The sequence below is a fragment of the Acartia tonsa genome, chromosome 11 (assembly GCF_053477335.1).
Source record: "Acartia tonsa isolate MP-2025a chromosome 11, ASM5347733v1, whole genome shotgun sequence".
NCBI classification, from domain to species: Eukaryota; Metazoa; Arthropoda; class Copepoda; order Calanoida; family Acartiidae; genus Acartia; species Acartia tonsa.
In genome coordinates, this window is record NC_137270.1 from 1,243,629 (window position 1) to 1,261,364 (window position 17,736).

The 17,736-nt window shown below is 33.5% G+C and overlaps 1 protein-coding gene and 1 long non-coding RNA gene across 2 annotated transcripts; both read left to right on the forward strand.

The window, feature by feature from the left end:
- The first annotated feature begins 5,609 nt into the window (after window positions 1-5,609).
- LOC145332424 (uncharacterized) lies at window positions 5,610-11,674 on the forward strand. The gene is made up of 6 exons (XM_080177421.1): window positions 5,610-5,736; window positions 6,323-6,390; window positions 7,178-7,276; window positions 9,167-9,239; window positions 10,993-11,145; window positions 11,547-11,674. The coding sequence occupies exons 1-6, from the start codon at window positions 5,610-5,612 to the stop codon at window positions 11,672-11,674; spliced, it is 648 nt and encodes a 215-aa protein (XP_080033547.1).
- Window positions 11,675-13,615: 1,941 nt separating this feature from the next.
- On the forward strand, window positions 13,616-15,684 carry LOC145331567 (uncharacterized). Its single transcript, XR_013883787.1, has 3 exons — window positions 13,616-13,661; window positions 14,470-14,602; window positions 15,487-15,684. It is a non-coding gene; the product is annotated as an uncharacterized LOC145331567 (long non-coding RNA).
- The last annotated feature ends 2,052 nt before the right edge of the window (window positions 15,685-17,736 follow it).

Consider the following 17,736-nt stretch of genomic DNA (forward strand, 5'->3'; position numbering starts at 1 on the left):
GGGGTTACTGTATTCTCACCCCTAGAAAGATATACTTTAATTGTAACCTTGCTTGTCCATGTACTATCTATCTATCTATCTACCAAGGTGTGAACAGTTACCTGTACGGCTACCCAGTATCTCCAGTAAATTATGCTGTCAGCCAGCAAAAGTATTTATTTTGAAGTTTATTACTGGTTATGTGTATACAGGGTTACTGTATTCTCACCCCTATAAAGATATATTTTAAATTGTAACTTTGCTTGTCCATGTAGGTTTGAACAGCTACCTGTATGGCAACCCACTATCTCTTATCTATCTATCTATCTGTCTATTTATCAATCTACCAAGGTTTGAACAGTTACCTGTACGGCAACCAAGTATCTCTTATCTATCTATCTGTCTATTTATCTATCTACCAAGGTTTGAACAGTTACCTGTACGGCTACCCAGTATCTACAGTAAATCCTGCAGCAAGCCAGCAAAACCTGTTGAGAGCTCAACAGCTGGCAGCCAGCAGGCAGAAGCTACAAACATACAGGAGAGTTGGTACATCACAGCAAAATAGCTCTCAATAAACTATAGTGCTTAGTCCTCATATTCAAATTATTTTTAAAATGGATATCAACAAGGTACTTCGTGTAAAACAATCTCAATTTAAAATTTTTATTTCTTTACTATTTATTGTATCAACTCCCCTACAGGGACTATCTTAGACAACAACTCTACCTACAAAGGAAAAAAATACTTGTTTTGGTCAAAGATCTAAAGAGATAAGACAATGGCTGATAAATTGATGTACATCCCCAATGATGTTCATCAAAATTACCCCCTCTGTAGATTACAATTTGTGGTTGAAACGTTTAGGTACTTAACTTTATGAACCAATTAATCAAATCAAATAAAAGTCTCCAAACATGTTAGGCTAAAGAATAAGAAAACTTTATTGTATGACTTTGGGGACTAGTGTAATAAACAGCTCTATATCCCCTCCCTATCTACATAATCATCATTGGTTCTAAACCAAAACATGTTATTTCCATAAATGTAGACAAGACCTAGAAAATACTAGAAGTTCAGGATTTAGACAAACTCAATCTTCCTTATTAGGTAAGGAATAGTTATGTATCGCATCGTATTATAGACAGCTTTCAGCGGATTTCAAAATACAATAATTATAAGATCAAAAACAGTTTGTCTAGCCCCGAGGGGCCGAAAGCCAGGGCTAACAAAACTGGTATTAATTTTATGATTTTTATTTTAATATTCGTTGAAAATTTTCTGTAATATGCTTCACATGATTATTCACTACGGCTGGTTAATTGGTTTCGAAGCTTTACTCTAATAATGTATGCCTATATTAAGAGTTTAGTACAAGAGCAATTCTATAATACAAAGTAGTAAGGTTTTTTTTGTCCTAAGCTAAAGAACTCAGAAAAAGTTGTACTTTTCAGAGAAGCTTTATAAATGTCTTAGGGTGGTTAGGCATTTTTCTTGACTCCCCCCCCCCCCCCGCCACTCTTGTGGCTTTATATCTTAGGCGTGTCTGAATGTTAATTCATAATAATATAAACATATGTAATATTTATGGACAAAACTGTTGTTGTTCAACTGTTTGCCAACATATTAAAGTAACAGGATGTTTGTCCGCTAACAGCAGATCCGATATGGATCTCCTTTACAGTGAAGCTTTTCATAGGTTCAAGGAAGGTTTCTAACTGTTTTTGGGAAGGATACTGTAACTCTCCTAAGAGAAACCACCGTGGAAAATAGTCCCCTATAGTGGCCTCAAGGGGCGTAGCCGCTAGTTTACAAATAAATCAAGACAACTTGATAGATTTTTAAAATAAATATCTTAAAAGAAAATTTTATAATCTAAATGTTATTTTTTAGGGCTCAGAAATACTGATGATGACTTTACAACAAGGTAACTTAAAGTACAATTTTTTATTTACAATTTCATGTTTTCCTGTAACAATCTTATAATGTTTTTTATTCTCTTTTGTACATAATAGCTGTAATTTTCTTTTATGCTTATAAAAAAAAATGAAATCATACAATACAAATGACCAATGATAGGACAATATACATTTTATTTCACTAATGATAAAATGTATTACTTGGCCTGCCATTGTTCAATTCATCTGTATTGTATAACGTCTTTCTTTTATTTACACTATAAGCTGCTTCGCCTATTTGTTTTGATATCTAGGTATCCAATAGCTGGACCGCCAGCTGCTTCTACATCAACCACCTGTGGTGATGCCGGATGTGCAGCCGCTGCTGCTGCCGCTTCTGGCGGTTCTACATCCACCTCGGTTTCGTCATCTGGAACTCAAAGAGGTACAACACAGATAGATACTAAACCAGTAACTCAGAAAACACTTTTTCGAATTTAATTCTCTGCTGTCCTAAAAAGTCACTTTAGGGGCCTATAAAAATGTATAAAATTGCATTACTCTATCTAATGGCTACCTAGCGCCAGGCCTCTAAAAAATCAACAGATAACGGTAGCACGGTGGTTTTAACAATTTCTCACCAATGTGCAGGTTTTTAGCTCTTCTGCATATTTCAACTTAATCACATAAGGCCAAAGATTTGATATTCAAAAAATCTTTTGTCAAAGTCTACTCTACACCTAGCGCCAGTCAGTTTTCTACGCAAAAAATACGCGAACAAAATGACTGTTTAATTTTAAATTGTTATTTATCTCCATCTGTAAATATCTCTACTAACCCTTTGCTCCAACTATGATGCCTAAATAATTTGTTTATTTTATAATAAACTTCATTAAGGGGGTCATAAAGTTGTGTGTTACCATTTAGTCATATGACCAAATGTATAAAAATGTATGCTCTTAATTAAGAACAGTTTGACTTAATATGCGCATTCAACTAAACGGTAAAATGACCCACTTTCTATTCATTTTTCTTCACTTGTTTCAATATCTCCATCTGTACATATCTCTACTAACCCACCGCTCTAACCATCCCCTTAGCCCTATGATGCCTAAACCTATTTTTATCTCCATCTGTACATATATCTACAAACCCTCTGCTCAAACCATCCCCTTGGTCCTATGATGCCTAAACCTATTTTTATCTCTCCATCTGTACATATATCTCTACTAACCCACCGCTCAAACCATCCCCTAGGCCCTATTCTTAATTTTGACCAAATATATATAATTAAGAACAGTTTGACTTAATAAGCGCGCATTTGACTAACTGGTAAGATATTTTTTATCTTAACCTTTTCTTTATATCCAACTGTAAATATCTCTACTAACCCACAACTCAAACTATCCACCTAGAAGCCTAAATAATTTGTTTATTTTATGTTTAACTTGATTAAGGGGGTCATAAAGTTGAGTGTTACCATTTGGTTGAATGCGCTTATTAAGTCAAACTGTTCTTAATTTTGACCAAATGTATATTATATGCAATTAATAACATTTTGACTAAACGGTAAAATATGTGAAAAAATGACCAACTTTCTATTTCTTTTTCTCAACCTGTTATGACCAAATGTATAGAGAACAGTTTGACTTGATAAGCGCATTTGACTAAACGGTGAATACACAAACAAAATGACTGTTCTATCTCCATCTGTACATATCTCTACTAACCCACTGCTCAAACCATCCCTTAGGCCCTATGATGCCTAAAGAATTTGTTTATTTTATGTTTCCCCTCAGTGGAGCCTCCCCCCAGAGAAAATACTCCAATTATCATAACAACAAGAAGATCTGATCAACCTGATAATCAAGGTATAGCCATTTATTGCATTGTATTATTAACATCTTGCCATGGATATAAAATGTACAATTATAAGATTAAAACCAGTTTTTTTAGCCCTAATACGCTGAAGGCAAAAAGGATTGTACTTATTATATGGCTGAGAACCAGTTCTAATCCGCCGGATATGAATCTGTTTATAAGCAATACGGGAAAATTTATTTCCTAAGCTTGGAGCAAGGAAAACCTCAGGATTAGCGTAAATGGTAATGTGCCTGCTTGCTTTTGGGGAGATGTTAGACTCTGAGCTAGTCCACACAATGTCAAATTTTTTCCTAGGTAAATGCACAGAAGCCCCCAAACTAGTGTCCAGATGTGTGGATCCAGAACCAAAAGCTTATAGTAAAGCCTCCAACAGTCAGAATGTTAACACACCAAATCCTAATTCTAATTTATTGCTGGTTATCTGTAGCTGGGGTTTCTGTATAATTCTGTTGTATTTTTAGGTACACTTACTGAAGCACCCACTTTAGTTTCCAGAGGTGTTGATCCTGAACCACAATCAAGAAGCACAGCTAGCAACAGTGAAAATGCGAACACACCAAATACTAATTCTTATTTGATACAGGTTATCTGTAGCAGGAGTTTCTGTATCCTCACCCATTGTTTGTGATAAGTATATTTAGTATAAATCTGTTGTATATTTAGGAACACGTACAGAAGCACCCACTCTAGTTTCCGGAGGTGTTGACCCTGAACCACAATCTAGCAATATAGCTGCCAACAGTCAAAATGTCAACACACCAAATACTAATACTAATACTGGACAGGAATTTAAATCCTTGATTTGAAACAATTTGACTGAACCAAAGCATTTGATAGTATTACTGCAACTATTTGACTTAACCAAAGCTTTTGATTGTATTACTTTACCTTATGATCTTTTGTCTGTAATGTTAAAGTCATTCCCTAGTTGTTAGATCTCTTTTTAAAACTAAAATTCAAAATGGGGTTGGTCGACTCAACTCCAAAGTTAGGTGCTAACAAGGATGAAAATATTCAGAATAGTACAGTTAATGTGAACAATAATAATACAAATAATGTTAGGGGAAGAGACAGTTTAGATTCAGGTATTAATCAGAGAGTCTGTTTACTACATTTGTCCACAAAGTTTTATAATAACGTTAAACAACTTTTATTGTATTTTGATTGGTATGTTCATTAAGTTAAATGTCAAAACGTTTCAACCACTTATTGTAATATCCAAAAGGGCTAATTTTGTGTAACATCTTTGGGGATGTACATTAATTTATTGGCCATAGTGTTATCTCTTTGGATCGCTGTGTATTCACAATTCACCATTCTCTTATTCAAGTATCTACCTAATATTCCTTTATTCAACTGTCTGTTTATCCATAACAAATCAATTAATCATGCAAACTATTAAACCATTTTTTAATGATATATAATGCATTTATTAATCTATCTATCTATCTGTCCTTCTAGTTCCATGTTTCTATCCATATAACTAACTATTGTTGCTAATAAAACTAAATGTAATTATTACCTATTTATAAATTTTTCATTTTTTTTTGTTCATCTGTTTAATTAATCCATCTATAATTCAGTCCTTCTAGTTTTCTACCTAATTGACTATTGCTGTCAATAAATTAAATCTACATATTACCTATTAATTATACATCTGTCTATGTAATTAATCTATCTAACTTCAGTTATTTTGTTCATCTGTCTGTTTAATTAAGATTCAGATGCAGGAAGAACAGCTGCAAACGATGCTACTACAGAGGCCCCTAGACGGAGTAGTCCTTTTAGAAGTAAGTACAATTGGTCAATTTAAATGTGTACTGGCCTATCATTGGTCAGCTGCAAACGATGCTAGAAGAAGTAGCCCCTTTAGAAGTAAGTACCATTGGTCAATTTAAAAGTGTACTGGCCTATCATTGGTCAGCTGCAAACGATGCAACGACAGAGGCCCCTAGAAGAAGTAGTCCCTTTAGAAGTAAGTACTGGGCGGGAGTGGACATAGAATTGAATTTCACTAGTACCCAAAGTTTTATAAGACAGTTATCTTGTATGTTGTCTCTAAAACTTTGGGTGGTTTTATTGCATTGTGATGGGTTAGTTCCAAAATGGTAGTGTTTAAACTTTTCAACCAATAATTGTTTATATCCAAAGGAATAATTTTGTTCATCATCATTGGGGATTTACATTAATTTACCGTCTATTGTCTTATCCCTTAAGATCCTTGAGTAAGTATTTATCTATGATCTTGAAAATATAGTACAACAAGGATGACAAAATCCATAAAAGTGAAGAACTGTAACGGTAAAACACACACAAACAAAGTGTCATAACTGAATAAGCAGAATAGAAATGAATAAGTCTAAATAAAATTTAAGTAAATTTGTTGCATAGCTTACCCTATATATAGGGTACTGTTTTTTAGGACTTGTTTATAGAGGTGCTTCGCTCATAACATTGTACCTTGATGTAAATTATTTAATGTTGTTTTTTTATATGTATAGTACATCCAAGAATATTAAATTCAATCTAATTTAATCCGCTGATTGATAATTTTATTTTAGTCAGCTTCCGGCCGCGAAATAGTCACGGAGCTGGCGACGGTCACGGGGATGCAGCTGCTGACTCTCATGTAAGTTTATTAGAGGACTCAAAAACAGACAGACAGGTAGATAGATAGGGAAATAGTCACGGAGCTGGCGACGGTCACGGGGATGCAGCTGCTGATTCTCATGTAAGTTTATCATCAACAGAAATTTTAAAAAACGTTGTGGCATACTACACGAACAAGAACAAACTTCTCCAGTAGAATATATATTTTGCTTTATTCAAGCCTTCTCAATTATAATAGTTTGAGAGTTTATATCGGGACTGCAGAAAGTGTCATGTGTGACATCTCATTTTTGGCATTTCCTTTCCCACTTTTATTCTCATCCCTCTTTTTAGACTTATTTTTATGTCGTTCTTATTGATTATATGATATTTATTTCCGATTAGGTGTTAGCCTTCTTATGACTGTCAACATTTTTCACTAACATATTAAATAAGTTCAGCCGTCTGGCCGCTAGCACCTTTTAAAGTTTATCGATTTTTGTAGATATTCAATTTTAGAAACATTTTACCGTGAACTGCACTAGATCCAACTATTTTCCATTTTGGCTTTCAAACAAATTAATATCCGGTGTATTAAGAACTGGTTCTCAGCCATACTGAAAAATCATATATCGTATCGTATTAAAGACATTTTCCTACAAATATGAAAATAAGAATTATAAAATAAAACCATTTTTCTTGGGCCGGGATTTCGGTCACATGGGACTGAAAAAATTGGTTTGAGATTTAATCTTATTACTTTTTCATTTTTATATCCGCGGAAAGCTGTTTATAATACGATGCTATAAATAGCTATTATAATCTAGGGTCACGGGCATGGAGGGGGCCATGGAGGATTATTTAATCTGTTTGGAAGAAAGAAAAGATCTACACAAGAAGAATCAAGAATGTTGAAACCTCCGTCGGTAATATTGAAAACCCGAGACAGCGGAAAGTGGCATGTATGACGTCATAAAAAAACGTCCAAAAAGAAGGATGATAGGAGAAGTGGGAAAGGAAACTTGTAAAAAAAGAGATGAAATTTTATGACGTCACACATGACACTTTCCTCTGTCCCTGAAATACGAAAACACAAGGATGATAACATTCATAAAAGCGAAGCTCGAAAATAGATGTAAGGGCAAACTAACAATAACACTTGTAGAATATCAGAACTTAAAAAGCAGGACACTAATTTAAAAGTTTAACAAAATTGTTTATCAATTTGTTGGAAACGGATCTTGTGGTAACGATTCCAGAGCTGCTACGCTATCTAAATAGTACCTGGCGTTACAGTTACAGGAATCATCACATACCGACCATAATTATTAAAAATCTTCGTTTAAGAAATGTATGTCTTTCTGTACCTATAGTCTAAAATTAAATATTTTTTTATTAATAATTTCAAAACTTCTTATTTATCAAGTTAAAAATTACTAGAAACACTAATTGTTTCACAAAATATAAATGTATTTCTTTTTAATAAAGTTCAACCTACACTTTATAGTAGGTGGTTTCTTAAGTATAAGTTAATAATAGTTATTTATCGCATCGTAATATACCCAGCTTTTAGCGGTCATAAAACAAAAAAAAATTAAGATAAAAACCAATTTTGTTAGCCCCGAGGGGCCGAATGCCCGGGCTCACAAAATTGGTTTTAATTTTATGATTATTATTTTAAAATTCATGGAAAATTTACTATAGTATTATACAATACATGATTTATCATTATAACTGAGAACCGGTTCTAATCCAGCGGATATTAACCAGTTACGAAACCATACTGGAAAAGTTGTTGTATTATAAAAGTTTTACAACATTAAAATAATTAAAATATTAAATTTTTAAAATGCGTGGGAATATGAATTCATGAAATTTTAAGAGAATAATTTTATGTACGTTTGATATTAGAACTTTTATAAGAAAGTATAAATCCAATATTAGATTTACAAAAAAAAATAATTTCTGTTTTGCTGAATTGTCATTATTAGATGAAAATTACAAAACAAACAAATAATTAGGGTTGGGCCGGATATCCGATGTGGCCGGATGAAAAAGTATCCGGGGCCAACCCTACAAATAATAAAACTTTTTTGTTTCAGTTGATTCAGAATTGTAAATTGAAATTATATATTTCGTCGGGTCAAGGAAAGAAAACGAAGTAGCGGGTGTCGTCGTATTTTTACTGTAGCTTTTGATAGTTTTTTTAGGTTAGGTTAGGTAAATGTAAATGATTGTCCCGATTGGTTATGAATTTGGCCCCGCAGGGTTAGATCCCTTAGCAGAGACTAGTAATAGGAGAAAAGCTACTGAGCATATACGACGAAACCCACTACTTCGTTTCGTTTCCATAATCCAAATAATCTTTTACCTTGTAAATCTAAAGAATTCATGACTTTAGGGTGTTGTAGACCCTTGTCAGAGGGGGGGAGGATCCACCCCTTGGCAAAATCAAGGGGGATGGATACACCCTGCTTTGCTAGGGTCTACACAAAGCAATAAATCAGAGGCAGGCAGGAGGGGAAGTACTCACCCGTTGGAATAATCAATACACCTAGGTGTTCACCCCTCTACACCCCCCTTGATAAGTGTCTACACCCTCTAAAACAGCTAAGGAGGGAACCAAGGGAAAAATATAACACTTTTGGATATGTTGATTTTGCAAGGGGGGGGGGGGCATCAAGGTGAATTCAACCACATAAAATAAACCCCTAACCCCCTACACCTCAATTAATGTTGGTTTAAGGGGAGTGTCCAAAATTCTTGGATAAACCCTTTGCACGCAACAAACTGTAAATGATTGTTTAATTTTTCAGTGGTTGTCGTATTTGAGAAAACCAGATATTTATGGACCCAGGCCTGATAGATCTGAGTCATTCTTTATTCCACGTAAGATAGATAGATAAATAGATAGATAGATAGGTAACCAGATATTTATGGACCCAGGCCTGATAGATCTGGGTCATTCTTTATTCCACGTAAGATAGATAGATAGATAGATAGATAGATAGATAGATAGATAGATAGATAGATAGATAGATAGATAGATAACCAGATATTTATGGACCCAGGCCTGATAGATCTGAGTCATTCTTTATTCCACGTAAGATAGGTAGATAGATAGATGGAGAGATAGATAAATATATAGATAGATATATAGATAGATAGATAGATAGATAGATAGATAGATAGATAGATAGACAGGTATAAGGGAGAAAACCAGATATTTATGGACCCAGGCCTGACAGATCTGAATCATTCTTTATTCCACGTAAGATAGATAGATATATGGAGAGATAGGTAAATAGATAGATAGATATATAGATAGATAGATAGACAGATAAGTAGACAGGTATAAGGGAGAAAACCAGATATTTATGGACCAAGGCCTGACAGATCTGAATCATTCTTTATTCCACGTAAGATAGATAGATATATGGAGAGATAGGTAAATAGATAGATAGATATATAGATAGATAGATAGATAAGTAGACAGGTATAAGGGAGAAAACCAGATATTTATGGACCAAGGCTTGATAGATCTGAATCATTCTTTATTCCGCGTAAGATAGATAGATAGATAGATGGATAAATAGATAGTATATAGATAGATAGCATATAGATAGATAGGTAACCAGATATTTATGGTCCAAGGCCTGATAGATCTGAATAATTCTTTATTCCACGTAAGATAGATAGATAGATAGATAGATAGATAGATAAATAGATATATAGATAGATAGGTAACCAGATATTTATGGACCAAGACCAGATAGATCTGAATAATTCTTTATTCCACGTAAGATAGATAGATAGATATATAGATAGATAGGTAACCAGATATTTATGGACCAAGACCAGATAGATCTGAATAATTCTTTATTCCACGTAAGATAGATAGATAGATAGATAGATAGATAGATAGGTAACCAGATATTTATGGTCCAAGACAAGATAGATCTGAATCATTCTTTATTCCACGTAAGATAGATAGATAGATAGATAGATAAATAGATATATAGATAGATAGGTAACCAGATATTTATGGACCAAGACCAGATAGATCTGAATAATTCTTTATTCCACGTAAGATAGATAGATAGATATATAGATAGATAGGTAACCAGATACTTATGGACCAAGGCCTGATAGATCTAAATGATTCTTTATTCCACGTAAGATATTTCAAATTTCATCAATTTATTCAATCAATCTGACGAAAGGTAGGCCAGTATGACGTCATTTTATATCTAAAAACTTCCAATACCGGCATAATTTACAGTCCAATGTCCCTTCCTTATTTTATTATACAGTTTTATTGAAATATCTATTTATTTATCAATCTATCTGACTATATATTCATCTATTCAATCATTATCTATCTATAAATATATCATTAAAGTTAAAAATAGAGGAGGAAAGGGTTAAAAAACTGTATGTTCCCAATTCAAGGATCCAGTGCCGACTCTCAATTAGGTCTTTGAAAATTGTCCAATAGCGTCGGAAAAATTAACACAGCTAAGTCGGTACAAAAGAGCAGAAAGTAATTTGTTAGCAGATGAAAAAGGTCCCAAACACTGGATCCAGGTAGTTTTCTGGTTATACATCTATATTTATAGATTTATTTATCTAACTATTTTAGTTGAAGAGAGAAATGGGCCTGTAAGAAATATCAATATAGAAATACCTTGGCTAAGAAACAGCACCAATGCCACCGACCTGTATGGAAATAGAAATCCAAATTCTACTCTTTTTAAAATAAGAGACATCATATTTGATATTAATCAAAATTCAGGTGAAGACAAACATTCATTAAAGTTAAAATATACAGTAAATTGTAATAAGAAATAAGTATTTTTAGGCTTAATTCATAAAATTCAGTAACACAGACCAACAAATATAATCTAGTTAGCTTCGCTACTAAGAATGATCATACAATCAGGGATCTGAAAGGATAAGGCAATGGCCGATCAATTTATGTACATCCCCAATTAATTTATACAAAGTTTCTCCTTTTTAATTGTACAACTAGTGGTAGAAAAGACAACCAACTTAATGAACCAACCAAATAAAAAAGTGCCCAAAAATAAGCCAACGAATAACAACTATTATTATAAAACTTATAGGACTAGTGTAATAAACAGCACAATGTCCCTTTCCTCCCTCTCTTATAATCATGTTTGTCTTATTAAAAAGATGAAACGGCTCTGGCTACTACAGAAACTGCTATCAAAGATGTTGAAGAGAATTCTATCACAACTACAACTACTGAGGCGCCCGATCATAGATTTGTAATGGATGTTATCATGTATGGTGAGTTCTGAGATAGATAGATAGATAGACAGACAGACAGACAGAAACTACTATCAAAGATGTTGAAAAGAATTCTATCACAACTACAACTACTGAGGCGCCCGATCATAGATTTGTAATGGATGTTATAATGTATGGTGTTATCATAGATAGATAGATAGATACATAGATATATAGATAGATAGACAGACAGACAGACAGAAACTACTATCAAAGATGTTGAAGATAATTCTATCACAACTACAACTACCCAGGCGCCTGATCATAGATTTGTAATGGATGTTATAATGTATGGTGTTATCATAGATAGATAGATAGATACATAGATATATAGATAGATAGACAGACAGACATACAGAAACTGCTATCAAAGATGTTGATGATAATTCTATCACAACTACAACTACCCAGGCACCTGATCATAGATTTGTCATGGATGTTATCATGTATGGTGAGTTCTGAGATAGATAGATAGACAGATATATAGATAGACAGACAGACATACAGAAACTACTATCAAAGATGTTAATGATAATTCTATCACAACTACAACTACTGAGGAGCCTGATCATAGATTTGTAATGGATGTTATCATGTATGATGAGTTCTGAGATAGATAGGTAGATAGACAGATAGATAGATAAATAGATAGATAGATACAAAGATAAGATAGATAGATAGATCATGTATGGTGAGTTCTGAGATAGATAGGTAGATAGACAGATAGATAGATAGATAGATAGATAGATAGATAGATAGATAGATAGATAGATAGATAGATAGATAGATAGATAGATAGATAGATAGATATACGGACATATAAATAGACAGACTAAAAATCAATGTGATTGGACGACAGGCAAACAGTAAAAAACTAAAAAAAATTCTATTTTAGAAATGAATCAAGAACTAGAAAGATTTATGGACTATCTAGGAAAATTAACAACACTTTTAATTATAATCATTAACCATACATTTGGGCGAACTTTGTATAAAACTACCTAAATATCAAAACTGATACTGTTTTTTATCCTGAATTTATGCAGGGATCTAAAGGGATGAGACAATGGCCGATAAATTGATGAACATCCCCATGATACAAAAAATTAGCCATCTTGTAGATTAAAATTAGTTGTTCATGCGTTTGAACATTCAACTTAAAGAACGAACCAATCAAAATTCCCCAGAGTTTTGAAGCCAGCAAACTTTATTACAAAACTTTGAGGACTTGTATGATAAACAGCCCATTGTCACCTCTCTCTCTCTCTCTCTGGAATCAATGATTTTACCAAAAATAATTACGAAGTGTTGTTGTTTATTGAGCAGAAAGTGTTGATGATGGTATGATTGCTCATCTGAATCATAAAGTTGATCAGGTGATAATATATAGATAGACAGACAAACAGACAGTCAGAAAGTGTGGATGATGGTATAATTGTTCATCTTAATAATAAAGTTGACCAGGTGATAATAGATAGATAGATAGATAGATAGATAGACAGACAGACAGACATATAGACAGATAATCAGACAGACAGATAGACAGACAGACATATAGACAAACAGACAGACATACAATGTGGATGATGGTATGATTGCTCATTTTAATCATAAAGTTGACCAGGTGATAGATAGATAGACAAACAGACAGACAGACAGACAGAAAGACAGAAAGACAAAAAGACAATAAGACAATAAGACAAACAGACAGACAGAGAGTGTTGATGATGGTATGATTGCTCATCTTAATAATAAAGTTGACCAGGTGATAGATAGATAGATAAACAAAAAGATAGATAGATTTACAGACAAACAAACAGATAGACAGAAAGACAGACATACAGACAGTCAGAAAGTGTTGATGATGTTATGATTGCTTATCTTAACCATAATGTTGATCAGGTGATAATAGATAGATAGACAGACAGATAGACAGACAGACAGACAGAAAGTGTGGATGATGGTATGATTGCTCATCTTAATCATAAAGTTGACCAGGTGATAATATATAGATAGACAGACAAACAGACAGACAGACAGTCAGAAAGTGTTGATGATGGTATAATTGTTCATCTTAATCATAAAGTTGACCTGGTATGAATACACAGATAGATAGATAGGTAGATAGATAGATATTTAGATAGATAGATAGACAGACATACACACATACAGACAGACAGACAGACAGAGAGTGTTGATGATGGTATGATTGCTCATCTTAACCATAAAGTTGACTAGGTGATAATATATAGATAGACAGACAGACAGACAAACAGACAAACAGAAAGTGTGGATGATGGAATGATTGCTTATCTTAATCATAAAGTAGACTAGGTGACAAATAGAAAGATAGATAGATAGACAGACAAACAGAAAGACAGACAGACAAACAGACAGACAGAGAGTGTGGATGATAGTATGATTGCTCATCTGAATCATAAAGTTGATCAGGTATGAATTAACCCAGGGATCTAAAGGGATAGGATAATGACCGATAAATTGGTGTATATCCCAAATAATATGCACAAAATTACCCCTTCTGTAGATCACAATTAGTGGTTGAATAGTTTGGAGACTCAACTAAATGAACAAATAAAATCAGTGTTGATCCAGTTTTGGGGACATTTCTTCTCCTGGCAAATTGCTCCTTGCAGAACTTTGGCTGTTTTAGTATCTCGATGCTATTGGCTGATATTCAAATACCTAATTGAAAGTCGGCACAGGGTCAACGGGGTGAGGATATTAAGTTATTACTGAACCCCTTTTCCCTCTATTGTTTTACTTTAATTAATTAGTTAACATTTAGATTATGGGGGTGTTAAGTCACACCATGGAGAACCCTGAAATGCGCCAGTTTACTGAAATGGTTCTGATAATGCCATTGATTGGGACTGCCCTAACATTCTTTGGTCTTCCCGCCGGGCTAACTGCTGCTTTAGGTTGGTAAATTATTTTCCAGCATTCATTCGAAACTGATTAATATCCGGTGGATAAGAACAAATTCTATGCCATACGGAAAAATTGTGTCTAGCGTCGTATTATGTCCAGTTTTCTATGAGTATAAAAAGGTACAATTATAAGATTAAAACCTGTTTTTGTGGCGCGTGCCTTCGGCATTTCGGGACTAAAAACTGGTTTTAATCTTATAGTTGTACATTTTTATATCCGCGGAAAGCTGTTTATAATACAATGCGAGAAATAACTATTCATCTGATTTATTAAAACAAGGTACGATTTATAAGCGAAGCATCTCCTAAAATTGTATGTCCCTATCAAGTATACTGTAATCAAGCAGTTATGCAACAAATTTACCTTTAATTTTGTTTAGAGTTATGCATTATATTCTGCTTATTCAGTTCTGACACTCTACAACTGTTAATGTTCGTTTGTCCTGCCGTTTCAGAGTGCCATTTTTGTGGGTGTTGTTATCCTTGTTATTTTAGGTATGACTGTCCCTCTATTTATGATGGAACACATGCAGTTTGATCATAGCAGTGGTGGTCACTCTAATTTATAACTCTATACTCTATTATTTTAGGTATGGCTGTACCTCTATTTATGATGGAACACATGCAGTTTGATCATAGCGGTGGTGGTCACTCTAATTTATAACTCTATACTCTATTATTTTAGGTATGGCTGTACCTCTATTTATGATGGAACACATGCAGTTTGATCATAGCGGTGGCTAGCACTCTAATTTATAAGCACCTATTCTATTATTTTAGGTATAACTGTACCTCTATTTATGATGGAACACATGCAGTTTGATCATAGCGGTGGTGGTCACTCTAATTTATAACTCTATACTCTATTATTTTAGGTATGGCTGTACCTCTATTTATGATGGAACACATGCAGTTTGATCATAGCGGGGGTCATCACTCTAATCATCATTCTAGTCACCATTCTTAAGCATTTTTATTATAAAATTGTATAGCACTATTATGGATTTTTGTTTTCTTCAAACTTCAAAGTACTGTACATGCATATAACCCCTTATATATCAAACAAATGTTAAAAAAATCTACAGAAGTGGTAATTTTGTGTATCCTCATTTGGGATGTACATTAATTTATCGGCCAGAGACAGCGCATAATGGCACCAAAAAATGACGTCCTACTATAAAATAGCAATGAGAGGCGAGTATATATTTTACCATTGGTAAATTACAATGTATACTGGCCCTTCATGGGACAACTTTATTGTATGACGTCATTCTTTTGGTGCCATTTTGCGCTGTCTCTATCGGCCATTACTTTCCCCTTAGATCCCTAATTCAATAATGTTTTTAAACCACGTATCTCAAGAAGTACAACATAATACAAATAAAAAAATTCTTGTTTTTTATGTTTCTTAAAAGTACCTGCACCGTGCAATTATTTTATATTTTTGATATTTTATGCATGTTTTGTAAGATTAAAATTTTAGTATTGTAATTAAGTTATATAATTAAGAATGGCATTTAATTTGATTTCTTATAATATAGTTTCCAGTATGACAAAATCCTATGGATAGGAATCTGTTCTTATCCATAGTGAAAAATCATGTAAAGCATAGTATAACAGATAATTTTCCACAAATATCAAAATTTTGTTAGTCTGAATCTTCGGCCCCTTTGGGCTGACAAAACTGGTGTAAATCTTCTATAATTTTTCATTATAATCAACTATTAATTTATTCCTTTGTTTTGTTTTTTGTGCATTTAATAAAATTTTACTTATGTTTATTATTGTAAAATTGCTATTTGTTATTGATTCAATTTGTTAAAAATATTGTTCATTTATTTACTGTTGTTATTGTTGATTGTTAATTTCACAATAAAAGGATAAATAAGTCTTATTTAATCAAATAATGACTGCGCTCCCCCCCCCCCCTATTATCTCAGTTCCTATTAGAGCTAGAGGGCAAATTTTTTTTGTGCAAGTCCCCTGTTTGATAATGAATTTCCGAGTTTTTATAAGTCAAATTCAATTTTCGCTTCCTTCACCCTTTTATTTAACAACCTTTGTTTTAAGGTCTTTTTTTACTTAAAAATTTCAAACGGCTGTAATTTTCTTATTTTTGAAGCTAGAAGAACAATTTTTTTCCAGAAAATGTTTATCTTTATGTAAATTTTACATTAGAAATATCAAAATATGAATTTCAGCGGCCGCAGCAGTACTTGGCAGCTGCAGCCGCCGCAGTCGGCGGTCGGCGGGAAAACGGCGGCGGATCTTTATAAAATTTTAAATACGTTTAAATTTTTAATACGTTATGTAGACATGTAAGAAAAGCTTAAGTTTAAAATTTGAAGTCTCTAAGTCAAAAATTGCGGCCACAGGAGCCTTTTAAAGATTTCTGGAGACCTGGAGGATCAGGACCTGCAGGATCATACCTGAAACCTGAAAGTGACTTGAACACCTGTATTTCATATAAGGATGTACTACTAGAGGATATTTTAGTAAATATTTTGGTATGGTAAAATGTGTTGTTTTAGTCAAAAAAAATATTTTTGCTCTTTATCTGGATGACCCTGCCAGGTTTGCTGGCATCCTGTGCCCGCCAGGATGGAGATATTCAAAAAATTCCAACTCTCATTTATGTGTCATACCCAAACTTAAAAAGTCACGCAGTTTGGGCTCTTTATCTTTCAAACACAGAAAATGAGAAAGAAAAAACTGGATGGGGAAGCGTTCAACGCCCCACCCCCCCCCCCGACCGTTAAGGGTTAAAAAGAGAAATTTTTTGAAGAGCTTTTCTTGAAAAAGGCGTCACAAAAACCCTTGTCCAAGAGCTTAAGATAGACATCCTGCTGGTATACTTATAGGTTAAATAATAATTAATGATTTGCCCTGTCCATATGAATTTTGTATTGTGGATTAGAAAAAGTTTGAATTTATACCTTCGTTGGTATCACATGATTCCTCTTATTTTTATATTATGCAATGGGTAGTGATGATTTTACTAAGAGTTAAATAACAGACTTGTTGAAAGTGAATAGTTGTTAGTGAAATTTTAAAAAATGACGAGCTAACTTTTGTGCTTAATTTAAAGATTCGCTGTGCTGTGTCTATTCAAGGTGACTACAGAT